Below are 21,774 nucleotides of genomic sequence, written 5' to 3'. Positions count from 1 at the left end.
TACCGTTTTGAGCATGTCAATCACAATCACTTTTTTTCTTTCACCATATGGCTGCATTTTATTTTGTAGGCCTCACTTCTTTGTAGGTGTGCAAAGAGAATTGATGCTTGAAATGCAAAAACCAAGGCCTGTAAAATAAAGAGCAGCCCTTTTCTCATCTTTGGGTTTGATTTTGATTTGTTTTCTCTGTTGTGTTGGTGTGAACTCAGAGTTAGGTTACCTGTCACCAGGTGAGTACGGGTTGAATAGCAATGTGTTTGAGAGAGCATGGCACGTGCACACTACAAGATTTCCACAACATTTACCCCTAATTAAAGGCATATATGCAGGCAAACTAAAAGATTAAAAAGAACATTTTACTTTATGTTTAGAGCCTTTTTTAAAACTTTGGTCCCATGAGTGCATTTAATCTTTGTAAAGTGATGTAACAGCGCATTGTATGGCTCTTTGGCTTTTTAAAATATATCATATTTAGTTTTTTTTTTACATTAAAAATGATATCTAAAGTCTAGGGATGTAACAAATCACTCAAATCACGATTCGATACAATTCACGATTTTAAGTTCACAATACGATTTACGATTTTTGTAACAGAATGAGCTGCAGACAAATGACTGAACAATAGTCCTTTATTTATGTAAACTGTACAAAACAACATATGTGTCCTCTTATCAAAAGCGCAGCTGTAATTGGATTGGATCTTAAATAACAAAAATGTAATAAAAAATGAATAATTACATTTTTAAAACAAATCCCACATCAAAATAACTAAATGAATAGACGTAGTGATGTCTGAAGTCAAACAAGTGAAATCGAAATTTTTTATCTCAACCGGTTGTAATCTTTACACATTTATAACTATTGTTAACCAATTCACAATGCATTGTTACATCCCTACTGAAGACCCAAGGTGACTGTCTGACCTTTTATTTTTATAATTAATGCATTAATGTGCTCATGATAACTATATTTCTACCCTAGATTCAGAAATCTTGTAGCGTGCATCAACCCCCCCATTTAAAAACTAACCCAGTTGAAATAACTCTGCCATGTGCATGATGTGTTGTGTTAAGTTTCCCCTGTTACACCACCTGCTAGCACGTCCCTCTCACTCAGGTCACTAAATCTAAACAGCAGTAAAACATCCACGCTGCCGCAGGACTCAGAGCTAAAGTGTACACAGCCGTTTGTTTGTGTGTGTGTGTCTTTCTGTGTTTGTGTCTTCCTGTCTCTCTTATGCTTTCTCCATTCGTCTTTGACACAGGATAAATACTCCCAACACCGTAGCTTCCAGTCACATTACACTATTGTCCCCCGACTGTCCCCCTTTATCTAAAACTAAACCCAGTGACCCTTGGTGTGCTGTAATATTTAGCTTACTGAATGGACGCTGTGTTTTGAAAGATTCCTTGAAAAGACAGTTTGTTAGCACATAATGTATCGTTCAGGGAAAACCCAAGTGAGAAATCCTATTTTTCACAGAGAATGGAGATGACAGCAGTAGTGACGAGTCCACCCCCAGTCCAGCCGCAGAGGGCAGGTAAATACAGACACACATATTCCTTTTTTTCATATTAACAATTTAACAGCACTTTTGACCTTGATACTGCTATTTATATGTGCAGAAAAATTGGTATTTATGTTTTTATGTGTCATGTTTAACTTTTACACTAAATAGGTCTTTCTCATAGTAGGAAAAGCACAGGTGTAATTGATGACTTTAATTATGGCCAGTGTTGGGGACTAACTAGTTACATGTAACGGCGTTACGTAATTTAATTACAAAATAAAGGTAACTGTAATCCGTTACAGTTACTGGGAAAAAAAGTGCAATTAAATAACAGTTACCTTTGAAAATGTTTATGATTACATTGGGGGTTACATCTGAATATGTTCTGGAAAAAGCTAGGTTATATAATTTTGTTGCTTTGCAATGTCTTCTTTTGACAGTTCCAGCCACAGCTGTTTAGTAAAGTTTGATGCTATTCTGATGCTTTCGATGGGTTCTGCTGGTTGAATTTGCAGCGCCACCCGTCTTGACAGTTAAATTGCCTCGCAATCTGTCTGAGAGTCGCCACTATGGCTACGGATAAAAACACATCCCAGTGCTGGAAATATATATAAAAAAAAATATTTCATACAAAAAATCTGAAAAAGGTTTGAACATAACCGTGCAATGTAAAGAATGTTTGCCAGCGGTCAAAATGCCATCGACGTTGAAAATGTCGAGCCGTCCAACCGTTTATAATCTTAATTCATGTGTTGAAGGATTTTAAAAGGAGTTTGACAGTAGTCAGTGTTGGGTACTGCTGTAAGGTTAACACTGCCAGGTTTAAACATTTGAAAATGGTTAACAGTTGACATGCATTTTGGAAATTTAGAAAAGTAATCAAAATGTATCAAGTTACATTACTTTGATGAAGTGATTGAAATAGTTACACTACTATTACATTTTAAATAGGGTAACCTGTAATCGGTAACCTATTACATTTCCAAAGTAACCTTCCAACACTGATTATGGCTCCACTCCATTTAGCCGTGACACTTCCAGGCTCACCAACCTGGCTTACTGGGACACTCAAATTAAACACACCGTTGTTAATGTTATTAATTACACCTGTGCTTTCCCTGCTGTGACAAGTCAGCATGTCTGCTGTTCAGAAAGTGCTTTAAAGTCCAAGCTGTCTTTTGATTGTACAGCACACAGGTGTTCTGAATTCTGGCTAATTAGACCGCTGCTAAGTCCTGTGGAGAGGCCCAATCAGGCTGCATAAGTAAAACGTGTGTGTGTGTGTGTGTGTGTGTGTGTGTGTGTGTTCTTGTTTAACTATATTCGTGGGGTCCAAAAACAGGAATACAGTATACTTGTGGGGTCTGGACAACTTTGTGGGGCCAAAATGCTGGACCCACAACTTTAAAGGGCTGTTTGAGGGTTAATACTTGGTTGTAGGATTAGGGATATAATTGGGTTATGGTTAGGGCAAGTGTTAAGGTTAGGCATTTAGTTGTGATGGTTAATGTTAGGTTAAGGGGCTAGGGAATGCATTATGTCAATGACGGGTCCCCACAAAGATAGTGCCACGCAATGTGTGTGTGTGTGTGTGTGTGTGTGTGTGTGTGTGTGTGTGTGTGTGTGTGTGTGTGTGTCTCACACAGTATTAAACATTAAGCGATAGGAGTTACGGTTTTCTTCACTATATAGATTATACTATATACTGTATATATTTACATTTCACACCTCTTTTAGTTTTTGAGCCATATAAATGCAACGTCGGTCAGTCGGTCAAAAAGGCTAATTTTGTTCACACATTAGAAATGTAATCACTTTGGAGGTCCTTTCATGTACACCACAATCAGGTCAACATTTCAATTTGTCCAGTATTTAGATTTATGACCAAATAGTTGCAACAGCCTCAGCTGTTCTTTCTCAACATGGTAAACATTATACCTGCTTAACATGAGAATGTTAGTGATTGAAAATCCCTCACTTTGTTTCAGCACACTGGCATCGGATCTAATGAAGTTATGTGGGGAATCCAGACCGAGAAGCAAGGTATACTGTACTGTGCATGGCAATCTGATGTACTGTAAAAAAGTTGTCCTATTTTCCTTCATATAACTACAACTTTTTCCCTTCCACAGTAGTTATTTTTAGGACTGGGAACATTTACTAACTGGTCCATTGACTTGTGAGTCAACAGAATATTGAGCCAAACAATTTTGGTCCCTCAGGCTCGCAGACGAACCACCACCCAGATGGAGCTGCTGTATGCTGGCAGTGGGGATCCGTCTTGTGAATCTCCCACCGGAGACTTCTCTGTCCCTCTGCTGCCCCTCTCAGAGCGCCTCGAAGGGTCGGCAGACATGCAGGGCCACGCGCTTGGTCAAACCCCTGACCGCGAGCAAACTGTTTCCCCATCTGCTCTGTCTGCCAGGCCAGTTGGCATGTAAGTGTTGAGGGCAACATTTCTCAGCAGTAGACCGATATCTCAAGTTATTTCCCTTTGTCTGAAATGTTGAATATTTATTTTGGTGGGTGGATCATTATAGTAAGTTATCATTCTGTACTGTATAAAGTATTGAAGACTGTTGATTGTAAGGAGAGCTGTGATCAGGGAGATTCAGTTCCACCCTCCTGTGTTATTCAGTACTGTACTAAAGTACAAAATGACTCCTGTCACTTTTACTGTCTGCAGTTCTGGATCAAGGTCACCTACAGGGACTGAGAGAAGGCTGCTGGAGCGTTCGCCGCTCAGCCGAAGGAAGGTGCAAGAGAAAGGAGCCACGGCGACACACATCCCAGCACCCACACACACACACACACTTCCGCTTAGCACAGCAGAGGCTAAAACTAAAGGCAGTGACCACAAATCAATGTAAGTGAGAAGTGGCATCAATAGCAATGTTTCTCTTTAAACTGAACTGAACTTTCAGCTGTGTTAGTGTTAAAATTTATGGCTCCCATGAAAGAAGATTTTGAAATGTGCAGGTTACATTTTACTTCATGTTACTTTGTTTTCTCATTCAGGTTGGAGGACGCACCTGTATTTGAAGGCCATAGGTAATGTTCATGTCCTAAAGGTCCCATATTGTAAAAAGCGAGATTTCCATGTCTTTTTTTATTATAAAGCAGGTTGAGGTGCTATATAAATACTGTGAAAGTATTAAAACGCTTAATCCACAGAGGAATGCACACAGCCCGAATTCAGAAACTGTGCCTTTAAACGAGCCGTCAGGACTTCCGTACGGTTGTGATGTCACAACTATACTATATATAGACAGAAAGAGCCGCTATAGTGTTGTTACAGTCATTCCCCGGCTGCAATGACGGTGAAGAGATTTCGAGAGTGTAGATGCGAAGAACCCAGATACGCTGACCAATCAGAGCCAACTGGACTTTTTCGGGAGGGGGGCTTAAAGAGACAGGCGCTAAAACGGAGCGTTGCAGACAGAGGGTATGAGAAAAATAATGTGTTTTTTGAACATTAAATTATGTAAACATGTTCTAGTAGAAACCCAAAATTAAAGTATGAACCTGAAAATGAGCATGATATGGAGCTTTAATGTGTCCCTAAAGTCTTTTTAAATGAAAATCCATTGAGCCTCTTCTTTTCAAATAGAAAAAGTAAAGGTATTTCTGTTTTAAACTCTGTTATTTATATGTATCACATCCACCGTAGTAGCACTAATCACTAGGTATAGCTTTCATCATGTCATGTGTATTGTAGAGGTGTGATCAACCCTGTAACGGCCCCGAAGAACAACCGTGGGGCCAAACTTCAGTGTGTCTACGTAGCAGAGGGGCACACCAAACCTGTTCTCTGCGTAGATGCCACAGATGATCTGCTCTTCACAGGATCCAAAGGTCGAAAACACAATTGTTTGCAACTCAGAAAATGTATTGCTTTCTTCTTTTTTTGGGTCTGTTCTCTAACATGTTTATGTGTTTTCAGACCGTACATGTAAAGTCTGGAACTTGGTGACCGGTCAGGAGATCATGTCTCTTGCAGATCATCCCAGCAGTGTCGTCTCAGTCAGGTACTAGTATGCAGCAATAGTACAAGCTAAATAGCAGTAATGGTAGTATTTAGTAGTAGTACATGGGGTGCTTTTGATGAATTATTTTGTCTGTTTTCCTTGTAGGTATACTTCTAGTCTCGTCTTTACTGTTTCCACCGCTTACATCAAAGTGTGGGACATACGAGACTCTGCCAAGTGTATCCGCACGCTCACGTAAGTTTATTTATTCCTCTGACCTCTTTGCAGCTTTATATTGTCTCCGTTTAATGCCCCAAATAAAGATGGATTTTGCATTTTTTTTCGTGGATGTCAGGTCATCAGGCCAGGTGGGTTCAGGGGACATCTGTTCGTCTGTCAGGAGTTTATCCATCCCGCCGGGAGAGAGTCAGATCAACCAGATCGCTCTCAACCCTTCCGGCACCTTCCTTTATGCTGCCGCTGGCAATGCTGTGCGCATGTGGGACCTCCGCAAGTAAGTCAAAACACATATAAGGGTTCAAGTTTTACAAAGCATTTAACAGACAGGCGGACAGAAGAGAATGAATCTTCTTTTCTTTCCTTTCTTTCTTTAGGTTTGTGTCCACTGGGAAGCTGACTGGCCATTTGGGACCTGTCATGTGTCTGACTGTTGACAAATTAGCTAATGGACAAGATGTTGTCCTCACTGGCTCCAAAGACCATCATATTAAAGTAAGAGAGACTTGCATGTTATTGCATTCCCATTTTTCTCTGTGTATGCAATAAACCACACAAGGATTTGATGCATGGTGGGTATATGTGTGTTTTCCAGATGTTTGAGGTGGCAGAAGGTGCTCAGGGTAGCATCAGCTCCAGCCAAACGTTTGATCCTGCTCATCAGGACGGCGTGGAGTCTCTGACCGTGCACGGAGACGTTTTCTACAGCGGCTCCAGAGACTACTACATCAAGAAGTGGGACTTAGGCAGTAAACAGCTTCTACAGGTACGCTGATACCAGAGCAGCATAGTGGAGCCAGAAGCTTTTTTTCCTCCATATTTCAACTTACATGAGCGGAAAATAAACACCACAGAATAATCTGAGGTACAGAACAAACTAACTGGCTGTCGTTTCCTCTGCTAGCAGTCTGTCAGTGCCCAGGCAGACTGGGTTAGCGCTCTGGGCGTTGTGCCAGGCTCCCCGGTGCTCCTCAGCGGATGCAGAGGAGGGTTGCTTCGCCTTTGGCATGCCGACTCGCTAGCGCCCCTCGGCGAGGTCCGGGGACACGACAGTCCCATTAACGGCCTTGCCACCAACAGCAGCCAACTGTTCACTGCCTCAGAGTGAGTCACAGAACATGCTCATTTCAGTTGTTGTGCTTTTTCCCATTACCGACAAGCGTGCAATGATTTGACTCTTATCAAACATACTGAATCGTAAAAACAGAAGTGAAGCCAGTATTGACTATCATGACCTGTTTGTAGTGAACTTTTTTCGTGTGTGTGTGTGTGTGTGTGTGTGTTTTTTTGGCAGTGACCGCACAGTGAAGATTTGGGAAGCCAAAGGATCTCTGGAGGAAGGAGTCCACTGACATCTGCTTCCTCAGCATCACAGAGCGGAACTGAAATTGAGGATCGTCTACTGGCCTTTACCCAATCAAAATGAATCATTTATGAAGCAACTACATCAACCATGACTTGATGGTGTTGAATGGGAGCCCAAAGGAGTCCTGGGCACCTGAAAGTGTGGGTCCCAGTTTTCAAAAAGAATCTACTGATCCTTCACTGATGCTGCACAGGGATCAGTTTCAGGGAAGTCTAATTAGATGTGACAGCTCGCAGTCTTTCAAGCTGAGTGTATTTACTGCTATTTTAGGTCAAAACAAATCACAGTGGAGCCTCTTAAGCCTCCTGTAGAGCTCCAAGGACTACAGAAGAGCTGCGAGGAACAGCATTTTTCATAACTGTGACTTATGGATCTCTTATCTCTCTCCTGTGCTTTCAACATTCCTCTCCCCAGTTCAGCACTAGACAACATGAAAACCTTCCATAGTGAATTTTGCCGGAGCTCCTGAGAAAAAAAAACACACAAAACGGGTTTTGGTAAAATGCTTTGCTTCCTCGCACTAATTGTTGATTGCTGAAAGACATGGAGATCTCCTCCTGATCACCAGCAATAACTGTGAGTCTATCCTGTGTGTGAAGATGATGCGTGATGTGTTAGGGTTTGTGTGTGTGTGTGTGTGTGTGTGTGTGTGTGTGTGTGTGTGTGTGTGTTCTCTGTAAGAAAGGACCAAATAACTACTGAAACTGCACATGGTCTTATTATTCAGCTGTTACTGCCAAACCCTCTAGTGCAGTGGTTATCAATCTTTTTGAGTAGTGACCCCTCAGAATAATCAGGTTGGTGTTCCAGGATGTCCTGATGTACAAATTAAACACTAAATATAACACATGAAAGGTACCAAACTCACACAGTAATGTAGAAACCATTCCCAGTCTGTTATAATTATGTTTGTTTGTTTTTTTTTTCTCTACAACCATTAGGCAACCCCAGGAAATTATCTTGTGATAATTGAGAATCACTGCTCTAGTGGAACATGAGAGGCCTCTAAATAAAACCTACTGCGCTCCTTTGACAAGGTCCTTACACATTTTCCAATTCAAATTTCTGTATTTATTCTGGTGATTTAGTTAGTGTTAAGTCAGTGGTTATTAAATCCACTGCTGACTGATATTATGTCTCTATAGAACTGTGTGTATCATGGCTGAACAACAATATTCTTGCATACACCCTTACCAAAGCAGAGAGCAGTAACTACAGAAAGTTGGATAAAGTTAGCTTGAAGTTTGCATGCAGTAAACCAATGTTTCCTTTAGCTTTCTTGTCCATTGACACTAATGATCTAGTCCAATTAATTAATCTATGATTCACTACATGTAAATATGTGATTAGATGTTAGCTGTACCACATAAAATCATGTAAATTGCTCTAGTTTTGGAGGCTGAGACAAGGGTTACTGCTACCTAACTAGCAAAGAGACTAGTTAGTGTTTAGCCAGATAGGTTTAACTGGTGTTTCTTGTTTTCTCTAGTATGATCAGATTTAGCTGCTGCCTTATTAATGTGGTACAATAAACTCATTTGCTAAGATTCTAAAGATTTTAAAAAGCTGATTTTAAATGCGGAAAACACATAGGAAAACATGGTTAAATTAGCTTACACCAGCTAGCTAGCGTGGAGTCAGGTTGTTTTTGGTAAGTTCTATGGCATAATGATTTTGCAGCTGGTGAAACAGATTTCAAGAAGTCAAATTGTAGTGTTAACTCAATTTTGACCCATGTAGTTTCTGCATTTTTGGCTTTGTAGGGCAGCATAGTTAGTCTGAGCTTTTCAAGAAAACCTTACAGTTACCCTACAGTTAAACCTTGCTTGTATCTGTAAATCAACCCGGGCAGAGTAGCTGTTACATCCAGATTAAAATAATACAATGTTTATCCAAAATCACAACAGCTGCAATATTTCAGTCAGTGATTTGTTCAGAAATATCAGCTGGGTTTCTGGTTTCAGTATTCTCTGGTTGATTCCTTTAGGCATTTGTAGCCTTAAGTGGTGTTTTAGTTTCCTCTGTTGAATGGTTTTACTTTCCTAACAGCATGCTCCCCTCTGGCAAGGAAACAATTTCTCACTTCTTTTTTTTTTTTTATTTGATTTTGATTCTTCAAATGAAAAGGTTACCCACTGAGTATTCACTTTCTCTAACCTTTAGTAGCCGTGCAACACTTTTAAAGCTGAAGTATGACTGGCAGGCAACAGCAAGTGCTTTAGGAAAACTGTCGCTAGAGTCTTATAGATGTTTGAAAAAAATACTTTAATGAGATGCTGTCTTTAATCTGATGGAATCAAGCACCTTGTAATTTCTAAATCATAGGATATGACATGTACTTTGTGAAAGTATCTACTCCTGAAAGACGTGTGTATGTGTTTTTTTAAATCCAAATGATGCGATAAGTTCTCATTCCGTTCTCCATGCACAGTACTGTTCACCTCTGCTGTCTTAGTGTCTGTAAACTGCACACATGCTGCAGTTAACCATATCAAACATCATTCAATCTTTTAAATGTGAGGTCTACAATGCTACTATTTATTTATTGTTTCATTGAGTTTAAATTTTTGCTGTTGTGTCTTCCTTATCAATCAGAGATTTTGAACTAATTTCCGTCTAACGCCTGACGATGGATTGCACGAAATATATGGGATGGATTTCTGCATAATCAGAGGTGTATTATCAGTGCCTGTAATAAATCCTAAACTGTGGGTAGTGACTGTAGAATCACTACATGTGAAAGGCAGACTGTCCCTTATTACAAATGTCAGGAGTATCCTTTCAATTTATTGAGAAACACTTGCTGCTCTGGTTTGGATATTGGAGGTACGTTAGAAATGCTAAAGTCAATGGGACTTAAATAATCGCACTGAAAAATCGAATTTATTCCAACTTTAAATCAGTTTTTCTCCATTGTCTCATAACATAGTTTAATACATACAATACGAGTTAAATAGATTTGTTACAGAAACAGGTTTTCAGTCCCGTTGACTTGTACTTGGATTGCTAAGTAAAATATCCCAAAAAAACAAACAATATGAGCTGTAAATATTCCTAATTCATAATGAATCAAATCAAAAATCCTAATTATCCTTCTAATTGTGGCATCTTATTTTGAACTTTGACTGTGAATCTGCCCTTGTGTAAATATGTGATGTTTTCTTCCTGCTGATTCTCTTGTGCACAATTTCAAGTGATTGAAATATCAGGTGCAGTGTGAAAATAAATTTTAAAATAAAAAAATGTTTTACAAGTGTTACATCGCTATATTTTTCATTTTCTTTAACCATGTATTAATACTTTACGACCACATGGTGGTAGTACTGTATAATGACGTGATGTACTGGATAATTCTGGCAACATTTGTATTTGTGAGCTTTGCGTTTTCCTGGCAAATATTTTAATGACGCAGTCTGATCATATGACATGGTCAATGATAACAGCTGCAGCTGGTCTGTTTTACATTTTCTTATTTTAATCTGTATTATTTGTGTTTGTGGCTCAGTGGTTACCTCCAAGCATCCCCCAAATGTTGTTTTATAAAGAGGGGAATAAGAGCGTATGGTCACTCAAGAAAATCATAACACAAGCCTCACTATGGATACATAATACAGTATATAATAAGAATTGACATAATCTCTGGATCTTTTCTGCCCTGAGTAGATCATTTATCTGCAGCTTGTTTCATTCCTCCTTTAATTATAACTTCAGGCAGTAACGTTGTATTCTGTCATTTACTCCAGCGCAGTAGACACTGACAGACAGAGGTGAAAAAGTGTAAGAAACTCCCCCGGAAGACACAAATTAATGTGAACAGTGATGGAAGGATCAATATTTCATGTTCAGCTGTACTGAGAGCAGCAGACTGTTAATTGGCCTTGTAGGTGTAGAGCCTTGGCTCATGGCAGACTCACACTGCCTTATGTGTGCAGTGTTAAAATTCTACTCTATTCTAATGTACTTTATACCATTCTAACAAGTGCTTTTGGATGGCATAACACACCCTCACGATGCATCTCTCAACCTGATTAACTCAACTTATTTCTTTTCTCTGCTGTTTTTTATGTGCAGGAAACTGATTATTTCTCATTTTGAGAAGTGTGATTGACTTGCATGAATGTCATCATGTCAACATTGTCAGCTTGGAAATTAGCTAGCCATGTTGTCTTTATACACCCATATGATTCACACACAAGCCAGTGCATATAATATACAACAGTGTGGTTCCGGAAGTGAAAAGATTCTTAGACATAATGTCTTAGGTAGATTTACCATAAATTATGAGATTGTGAAATGATGGTATATGCTCCTGTAGATTCCACAAATCCGTATGATTATCAACCTTGTTATAAGAAAAAGGTTTTATTTATTTTTATTCACGATGACATCTCTGATTGGTGGAGCTCATGGAAATGTTTACCGCTAGTGAGCTGCTACCACTGAACTCTACGATCCTTTTTTCTGGTGGAACTTTTTTCTTTGTGCCGAATCAAATGTTTTATGTTCACGATTCATCTCGTAGTTGGATGGCTTGATTCCAGGCTTCAAACTCTTTTCTGAAACGTCAATGGAGAAATTAAATGGGGAAAATCACTTCTGGAACAAGAGCCTTTCAAAATGTGGGTGATCACCGGTGAGCTCTATAGAGGATCACATCAGTAGCATAATGTACTAGGTAGCTAACTAACTTACTAACTTACTACTTACTTGTTGGTTTAAATGTTAATATATATATATATATATATATATATATATATATATATATATATATATATATATTTGAAACAATCTTTTTAAGCTAATTTTACTTGTAACCTAATCTCACTTACGTTTTATTTATTTCTTATTGTAGCTATGTTACTTTATTTACTTTATACACTTATTGACTTGCTCTTTCTTACTTTTATTTTACCTTGAATCTGACTGTGCAACTGCAACTAAATAATTTTCCTCAGGGGATCAATAAAGTATTCGGATTCGGATTCAGATTATACAAACCAACAACTATCATTGTTGGTTTGATAACATGTAAGAGTATTTATTACATTACTTAACTATCATGGGACAGATAGATGTTCAGTAATGTCTCACTTTACTATTTGTGTATCTCCAAAGTTTAAAAGTCTACATGTGACCTGAAATTGATTTCTTGTTGAGAGTTAGATGAGAAAATTGATACCACTCTCATGACTCTACGCTAAATCTGAAGCTACAGCTAGCAGTTGGTTAGTGTAGCATAGCACAATGACTGGAAGCAGGGGGAAACAGCCAGCCCGGGCTCTGTCCAAAGGTTAAAATCCAGGTACTTGCACTAAAGTTCAAGATTTAACATGTTGTATCTCTATGGTTTACTAGCAGAAATATAAGGTGCGGTGACTTCCACCGTAATGTTGATACATTTTTGGAAAGCACCTGCATGTCGTTAATTATCTTTCATACTTGAACACCAAGTCTCTGTCCGACCAGCTCCACAGGATGTTTACTGTACAGGAATCTAATCCTGGCACATCAGTGTATGAACCAGATGATCAAGTTCCACCAGAAATCAATAACGACTTCTCAGACAGAAAGGGTGGGCCGAGAGTTCCACTTTCACTTTAATTGTAGCATAATCTATGATGAGTTCAGATAATATATCCTCTTCTAATCTGTTCAGTGAACACATTGATTGGTAATGTGTGTCGGCTTACACCGGATGCTCTTGTTTCACAGTTTAATCCGTCTGAGTAATGTGATTTGTACAGCTGCAGGTGCTTTTTATTTACTGAGGGATTCAAATCAATACAGGTTCATTTCTATGTGAAATGGCACGGGATGAGATTTAGCCCTGTGTGTGTGTGTGTGTTTGTGTGTGCGTGCGCTCGCCAGGCTCCCTTCAATATTGGTGCAAAAAAATTAGATGAAAATAGTGAGAGAAATGCATTCGTCAAATATATAATGATGTAGTCTATGCTTTGGCTTTTTTCCAGTATTATAATCCCATTTTTGTTTGGCCATTAGTTGGTGCATTAGAGACTTTTACTGTGCATTGCATTGTTTTTGGATGAAATCATGAAATACATATGGGCATCATTAGGAGCAAGAATGTTTTGTTTTCTGACATTCAGGAGCTATTTGCTTCAACCTGCAGTGCAAAAAACACACCTAATTTGCATTTCTTTGACAGCCATATGGAAACAAACTCAAAGACAGAATTGGTGGGAGAAGACATGGCTGAGATAGAAACAGACACATGGAAAAGGAAATAGATAAGGTGTGTGGGAAAACAGGCAGAGACAACTAAGTGGCAGTTAAAGACATTTTTCTCTGAGCCTAAAAATACCAGCGCTGCTGCTTTATGACCAGAACTGATGAGCCGTGATACTGCTGCTTGCTCTCTTAATGCGGCTACAGAAATCAACCTTGTCCCTTCTCAGCGGATCTCAGTTATCAGGCAAAACAGATTGGGAAGAACAACATTTTTTATATATCGGTAAAAGCGTTTTAGCATGAAATTAGAGGGCAGTGCCTTTGAAGAAAATTTAATTTACTGAATCAGTTTGAGTTTTTCTGTCCCAACAAAGAGAGCAGTGTGAAGAGATAGAGGTGGAGATCTACACCAAGCAGTGTGATTGTGAAGGGGTGGGAAATGACAGTGAGAGACATAGTGAGAGAGTCAGGTGTGTGCTCTTGTATACATTTGACAGAAGGAAGCTCTCCACATTGAATAATCTCTATGTAAGTGCAGGTTAGTATCAATTGGGTGTAAAGTGGCTATTGTGTCTATTGAAGCAGGCGAGCTCTCCAGTTGAACTCTGTGTAGTGCAGAGTAAATGAGAACATGAGAGATCATAACTACCTGGGACTTCAACACAACAGTGAATGTAGGCATGGCTGAGCAGAGAGAGAAAGATGGGACATTTTGCATTTGTTTCTTTATCATGCTGTCAAATGTATTGTCACAAGTCAGATCTGGCTCAATGTTCTCTAAACTAGATAGACCAATCAGTAGCTAGGTCTAGGAAACATCTGTAACTTATATGACCGAGATCTTTAGCCACACTAGTGGCGCAGCTCTAGGGATGGCAATGCTGTTCTGTTGTTCCCCCACTATAGTCCAGACTGAAATGTCTTGCCATGACATTTTGTAAATGTCCAATCATTTATGGTCTTAAACCAACACTATCTAACTTTTCCCATTTCGGTCCCCCTACAGGTTGCCTTATTGGAACTACAGCTCTCGCTACCCGCTGCTTCGGTCCCCCTACAGGTTGTCTCATTGCATAGATATAAACCTGTTTGGCAATGGCAGAGAAGATTTGGCAAATTTTTCATGGGCGCTACCCACATACTCAACGCTGCTGCTCATCCCACAAATGCATGTTCCTTACAAATGGGGCACCATTTGAAAAGGGAACTAAACAGGCTTTCCAACTGTATAAGATTTATTGCCAAAAAGCATTGTTACCACAGAGAAATAATCTACCAAACACAAATTTCCTTACTTTTTGTGCTAAGTGTATACTGACTAGATGTTGCCTTGGGCTTTTAAGCATGCGTCAACACCGCCGCCATCTTGGAACAGGGGTCTGAAGCGCCAAATTAGTTTTCCCACATTCAGATCAACGCTAAAGTGACTGGCGTCTCCCTTAGAGATAGGGTGAGAAGCTCGGTCATCCGTGAGGAGCTCGGAGTAGAGCTGCTGCTCCTTCGCGTCGAAAGGAGCCAGTTGAGGTGGTTCGGGCATCTGGTAAGGATGCCCCCTGGGCGCCTCCCTAGGGAGGTGTTCCAGGCACGTCCAGCTGGGAGGAGGCCTCAGGGAAGACCCAGGACTAGGTGGAGGGATTATATCTCCAACCTGGCCTGGGAACGCCTCAGGATCCCCCAGTCGGAGCTGGTTAATGTGGCTCGGGAAAGGGAAGTTTGGGGTCCCCTGCTGGAGCTGCTCCCCCCGCGACCCGATACCGGATAAGCGGACGAAGATGGATGGATGGAGATCAACGCTAAAGATGCTGGACTTTTGTGCTGCTTATTGATGTTCGAACAAAAGAAATTCAAAAACCAAACAGCAAGGGATAACATTTCACAGGTGAGAATGTGTTTTATGATATAACTACATGCTGCCTTCGACCAGCAATCTGAGCTCCGGTGGCAGCGGGAGGCGGAGAGTTCCGTGGCTGGTATCTCCGCCAGGATTCATATCCCATGGCCGCGGGAGCGCGCGTGCACTCACAACGGAGCTTTGGTCTCCCTACGGGTTGTCTCATTGGAACTATAGCTGGATGTTACATAGTGCTGCTTTAACTGCTGCACTTCGAATTCATCTCTTAAATGGAACAAATAGCGACGTGGAAAACTCGACAGAGTTTTCCATAGTAGGCCTAACAAGGGTCTCATTTATCTACATAAATACGTGTATTTGTCTGTTACATTAAGGCGACGTGTAAATTGTTTAATGCTTTGTTTATTATTGTGGATTAATTGACAGTGTTTTCCAAAGTTCCATATTGACATGCACCTTAAGGCCCGGACACACAGAGCCGATAATCGGCCGTTGACAGTCTGGCGAGGTCAGTGACTCGAGTCTGTTCGGTGTGTTCCGTGCATGCCGTCGTCCGTCCGAGGGGCCGTCGTCCTTCATTTTGGCCGATTTGACATGTATAATCAGGGAGTCGGACTCAAATGACCCATCTGATTGGTAGAGTGCTAACCGGGAAACGGGGAGCGGACTGAGCATGACTAGAGTCTCTCAAAATCTGATGAAAATCTTTTAAACTTTTTAAAAAATATTTTAAATATGAGATCGTATTCTGAACAAGCTGCCATGACAGTCTGTCTTTGAATTTCCAGAGAAACCAGACCCACGTGACGCGTTCGTCCAATCAGCTGCCGGGTTTTCATTTTTGGGCGACAATACAGATTAGCTCCACCTACTGTTATGGAGATGTATTACGTCTCGTCTCTTTGGTGTGTTCCGAGGTACTTTTTTGACCAATTTGGGGAGACTAATCAGCCCAACTGCCTTTCTGTTGACGTTTGGCTGTTGGCTCTGTGTCTGGGCCTTTAGCTAAATAGGCCGACTGATAGGCCTATCTTTGTGAGTCATGCAGGTTTATGAATAATATTTTTTCCTCGTCTTTGCTAACCCGTCCATCCATGCCCTCTAACGTGATTTCTGTTTTAATTTAATTTAGTTTAATATGGCTTTTCAATTAACCGATTTGTTCACCTGTCTACCATATAAGTTACAGAGGGGATACACAAAATATCAGGCCGTTTTTTCACCTGATATTTTGTGTATCCCCTCCCCTAACATGCAAAGGGTCTGTCCTGTCCTCATGTGTGTTATTGTCTGTCTTTACCAAGTCACAATAAACAACCTGAGATAATATGGAGATGTCTGCCGTTTTCTAGCAAAAGTTACATAGGGGATACACATTATATCAGGCCGTTTTTCACCTGATATAATGTGTATCCCCTCCCCTAACATGCAAAGGGTCTGTCCTGTCATCATGTGTGTTATTTTCTGAGATAATATGGAGATGTCAGCTTTTTTCTCTCAAAAGTTACAGAGGGGATACACATTATATCAGGCCGTTTTTCACCTGATATAACATGTACCCCATCCCCTAAAATGCAAAGGGTCTTATAATGGCTAAGCCTAAAAACTTAAAGCCACTGAGGTGCTGATATAAGGACTTGAAACAAACAGTTTATGGCTAGTAAACTAGCTGACGTGCTCTCTTCTATCTTACACCGCTCAGTAGCCTACTGTTGAAATCATCTCCAATAGTCATCGTTGCATTTATATGAACATTTATTGATTACAATGTTCTTCGAATGAACGTGCAATAATCCACGTGTCCATTAAGCTCCATCAACAAACATTTACACATCCACATGAGCGTTGCGGTGTGGAGCGATTTGATGCTGTCAAAAACTATTTGTGCTCCTCCGATTAACAGCACCCCATGTTACCTGCTGAAAGGTTCCTACCTAAATAGACATCACTCAAAAGCACACTAATGACACCAGTGGACAATTTGTGTCCTACACCCAAAACAAATGAAAATGTCTCTTACAGGTCTGTCTTGCCATCATTTGTGTGATTTTCTGTGTTTTTCATCACCATTGTGACTGAACTTGATGCTTAAATTTTTGTAGGCTATATTCATATATTCAAACAGCCTGATATAATGTGTATCCCCTATGTAACTTTTGCTAGAAAACAGCAGACTTCTCCATATTATCTCAAGTTGTTCACTGTGACCCGGTAAACACTGAAAATAACACATGATGACAGGACAGACCCTTTGCATGCTAGGGGAGGGGATACACATTATATCAGGTGAAAAACGGCCTGATATTTTGTGTATCCCCTATGTAACTTTTGCTAGAAAACAGCAGACATCTCCATATTATCTCAGAAAATAACACACATGATGACAGGACAGACCCTTTGCATGTTAGGGGAGGGGATACACATTATATCAGGTGAAAAACAGACTGATATAATGTGTATCCCCTATGTAACCTTTGCTAGAAAACAGCAGACATCTCCATATTATCTCAGGTTGTTTATTGTGACTTGGTAAAGACAGAAAATAACACACATGAGGACAGGACAGATCCTTTGCATGCTAGGGGAGGGGATACACAAAATATCAGGTGAAAAACCGGCCTGATATTTTGTGTATCCCCTGTGTAACTTATATGGTAGACAGGTGAACAAAGCGGTTAATTGAAAAGCCATATTAAACTAAATTAAATTAAATTAAAACAGAAATCACGTTAGAGGGCAGGGAGGGACGGGTTAGCAAAGATGAGGAAAAAATATTGTTCATAAACCTGCATGACTCACAAAGATAGGTCTATCAGTTGGCCTATGTAGCTAAGGTGTATGTCAATATAGAACTTTGGAAAACACTGTCGATTAATCCACAATAATAAACGAAGCATTAAACAATTTACACGTCGCCTTAATGTAACAGACAAATAAACGTATTTAGCTATGTAGATAAATTAGAACCTTGTTACTATGGAAAACCCTGTTGAGTCTTCCACGTCGCCATTTGTTGGTTGAACTGGAAAAAAGAGATCGAAAAAAAAGTAAGCTAAATTTATTTTTTTCTCCACCAGTTTGCTTCATCAGTTATTGCAAAACGTCTAAAGTAAAACTTACTGATGATCAACATAGTGGTGACATTATTTTCTCAACTAAAACATACGTTTTGAAATATAAAATGTAATAATGTGCCTGGATTTCTTTTCTTTTTTTTAAATAAAGTGTTAGATGTAGAAGTAAATACAGTGCCCTACTGGATCCCATTTGGGATGAGTGACATTCATAAATATTCCTACTTTATTTTTAGGTCAGATTTATGCATAAAAATGTATAGGAAATATCACTTTTTCCCTTTTTAAAATCACAATTTATCAAATCAAATATAACTTCTACAGTATGTGAAAGGGCAAGAAAAATACTTTGTTCATAAAACATGTACTGGTTGGTAGGTGGGTCTTTTAGTATAAATGAATGAGAATAACCGACCATGATAGCAATCGTGGTTGTGTGTAATAATTATGCAGCAATTTATTGGTAACAAATGGCTTCATGTTTTCTGCATGTTTAGGGATTCAGTAGCTGAATTATGATTTGTGGGGAATTAACATTCTTACAGCATTGACTAAAAAGTATGTGTGTGTGTGTGTGTGTGTGTGTGTGTGTGTGTGTGGTGATGTGTATATACATCTTTAACCACTTTCTGCCTATTTCCGAATTTACACACCTCTCTTTAATGCTTAATAGCTTCTCACGTGAACATCACAGAACCGTAAATGATGAAGACACTAAATGTATAAGCATCAATTACTTAATTTATCGATCTTCATGAAAGTAAAGGACGGTGAATACACATTTATTTTTATTTTATTTAAATCAGACTTGTTTTACAGTGAACAGTGAGTTTTGACAGAATGAATTAGAAAACTCTTTACATTTTACATTTTCTGGTTCCGACACTTGTTAACCATGTGTGTACGAAATTTCCGTTGATATGTAAAAGCACCAGGGCAATAGTAAGGAGTGTACCTCGGCGTCGTTTTGTGTGCAAAAACCAATCCAAACAGCTAAAATGTGCTTTCCAATATTTCAAGAAACGTGTTTAAAAAAAAACATAGGCTAATCTCTTAATGTTAATTTATAAACTTCTACAATCAGAATCAGAATTTCCACAATTGTAGCTTATAAATTGCTAATCATTTTAAGACCCACATTTGTATGATATAGGCCTTAGTTTTGGTTTAATGAGAAAGTTGTTTAACATGTAAACAAATTGTAGATTGTCATCCACACACCAGGAGGCACTGCAGAAAGAGGTTAAGCTAGTCAGGAGGCGATGATGTGATGTTTGCTCACACAAAAGGCTTCTATCTGTACACTGTATATGCGTGTGTGTGTTTGTCTCAGTGTGTCCATTAATTTTTGCCCCCATCCACCACACCCGCATGTGCACATGGGGCGGTGACATGGTGTTTGCCAAAAGGTGCCCCATTGGTTTTTGCCACCATGCCATAAATCCAGCCCAGGGCGGTCGGTGTATGTGTGTGTGTGTGTGTGTGTGTGTGTGTGTGTGTGTGTGTGTGTGTGTGTGTGTAAGACAGCTATATTTAGAGACGTGGTTAGCCGGTAAACACACAGTAATACTGAGATGCGTCATTTTAAGATCCTATGACTCCATGATCTAAACAAAATGCTTACACACTCACTCACTCTCTCTCTCTCACACACACACACACACACACACACACACACACACACACACACACACACACACACACACACACACACACACACACACACACACACACACACACACACACACTCACTCACACAGGTGTTTTACTTATGCAGCCTGATTGGGCCTCTCCACAGGACTTAGCAGCGGTCTAGTAATGTAAGAAGAGGTAGTTGTAGGTTGGATGTAAAACTTTTTAGAAAGCTGACATTCTAACAATAAAATCCTTCTTCTGTTTTATTTAAAAAAAGACTCATTAGGTCAGAACACATACAGAAAAATAATGAGGAATGTGTTCTGTTTCAGACAAACTATCCACAAACACACACACCTAGAACGAAACAGTTCAACATACTGTAGGTCTCTTTTGGAAACACACACACACACACACACACACACACACACACACACACACACACACACACACACACACACACACACACACACACACACGATGTCCTCATAATGTGACTCTGCCAGCGGAGGGTCTCCCTTCATGTTAATTAAATCAGATGCTTATCCTCATAGCATGGAGAGAGAAAGAAGAGATGCAAACACTAATAGTGACAATGTTAAGAATCTACTCTCAGACTACTGAGACTAGAAAAGTGTGTGGCACAGGGGCTAAATGTGCTGCACCACATATAATCTACTGTCCAGACACACACACAAAGACTGGATTACCAACAGCAACCCAAATGGGCAACTATTCTGGTTTTTGGACATTTATAGAGGGACCCTGTGTCAAAATCTTGTAGTAAGACCTTAAAGGTGGACTCCAGTGATTTAGTATTACACTTCCATAAAGTTGAGGGACTTAGAAGAGACAGATCAACACAAAAATGGTCAAAATCGAAGCAGTAGAGGCAGAAATATCCTGACTTTTGGACGTTCATCCAACGTCCAGCTCTGGTCACGGAGACAGAAGCATACCGGTGTGTGGGTTTCCCCGTTGAATGCTAAAATGATAGCGCCCCTCCGTTAGGGCATAGGGTTTATAGGCATAAGGTGTTGGAACAAGATGTCTTGAAAAGGACCTTCTTCTGACAGGCTTGTTTGTAGAAAGAAATGCTAGAAGCAGGGGAAGCAAATCGACAGTATAGTGGAGGTAAAAGTCTGTTTGCAGACCTCCAAACAGACTTGTACCAGTTTTGCCCATGTCCAGCTATGCCAGCAACACTTTGTTTTGACATATCGCATGGTTCTGATTTGGACAACTTCAAGTTACGTCCCTCTAGCGGGTATAAGTTAGCAGCAGGTTTGATATTCGCCGGATATTCGTTTTCGATTTACCTGAGTTAGGGACCGTCTACAAATTACAGTGCTCAGGCTGGTGACATATAGACTTATGGGATTCTTTCAGGAAAGAAATCACCAAAAATCATCTTTTGTAATTCTGATTACTGTAGTAGTAGCCAATGGTGGTCTGCTAGTTACTACAGGTCATATTTTTGTCATATGTCACATTATAGTGAAACAGGATGGAATTAAAAGATTAAAATATTCACCAACAATCAACAAAAGTACATTTCCTCATTCTGATTGCTGTAGTAGTTGCCAAAGGCAGGGTGCTACGTACTACAGGTCATATTTTTGTCATATGTCACATTACAGTGAAACAGTATGCAATTAAAAGATTAAAATATTCACAATCCTACAAAAGATGATTTTTGGTGATTTCTTTCCTGAAAGAATCCCATAAGTCTATATGTCACTAGCCTGAGCACTGTAATTTGGTAGACGGTCCCTAACTCAGCCAACAGCTGGAACGTAGATTGAAGTGCTGTTTTCGCTCGTAAATCGGTAGCAACGAGAAATACCAGTCATTTTTTTTGATACAGTGTCCTAAACTGTCCTCAACATACTACACTCAGTGGAATTTTATTGAAGAAACTGAATCGGGGGTAAGTCGAAAAC

At 39.8% G+C, this 21,774-nt stretch overlaps 1 protein-coding gene across 1 annotated transcript in view; it reads left to right on the top strand.

Annotated features, from left to right (window-relative positions):
• LOC116054592 (kinesin-like protein KIF21A) overlaps positions 1 to 7,353 on the top strand; it is a 38,744-nt gene extending 31,391 nt beyond the window's left edge. Inside the window, exons 24-37 of the mRNA XM_031306214.2 lie at positions 210 to 230; positions 1,483 to 1,540; positions 3,499 to 3,553; positions 3,733 to 3,947; positions 4,197 to 4,376; positions 4,529 to 4,561; positions 5,229 to 5,365; positions 5,454 to 5,538; positions 5,644 to 5,733; positions 5,834 to 5,992; positions 6,093 to 6,210; positions 6,311 to 6,481; positions 6,620 to 6,819; positions 7,010 to 7,353. Of these exons, the coding sequence (XP_031162074.1) occupies positions 210 to 230; positions 1,483 to 1,540; positions 3,499 to 3,553; positions 3,733 to 3,947; positions 4,197 to 4,376; positions 4,529 to 4,561; positions 5,229 to 5,365; positions 5,454 to 5,538; positions 5,644 to 5,733; positions 5,834 to 5,992; positions 6,093 to 6,210; positions 6,311 to 6,481; positions 6,620 to 6,819; positions 7,010 to 7,067 (1,580 nt within the window). The 3' untranslated portion in view covers positions 7,068 to 7,353. The remainder of the gene's footprint in view (positions 1 to 209; positions 231 to 1,482; positions 1,541 to 3,498; positions 3,554 to 3,732; positions 3,948 to 4,196; positions 4,377 to 4,528; positions 4,562 to 5,228; positions 5,366 to 5,453; positions 5,539 to 5,643; positions 5,734 to 5,833; positions 5,993 to 6,092; positions 6,211 to 6,310; positions 6,482 to 6,619; positions 6,820 to 7,009) is intronic.
• The last annotated feature ends 14,421 nt before the right edge of the window (positions 7,354 to 21,774 follow it).

The sequence above is a fragment of the Sander lucioperca genome, chromosome 20, assembly GCF_008315115.2.
Source record: "Sander lucioperca isolate FBNREF2018 chromosome 20, SLUC_FBN_1.2, whole genome shotgun sequence".
In the NCBI taxonomy this organism is placed as follows: Eukaryota; Metazoa; Chordata; class Actinopteri; order Perciformes; family Percidae; genus Sander; species Sander lucioperca.
Note: the sequence above shows the minus strand (reverse complement) of the source record. Positions and strands in the feature narration are given on the sequence as shown.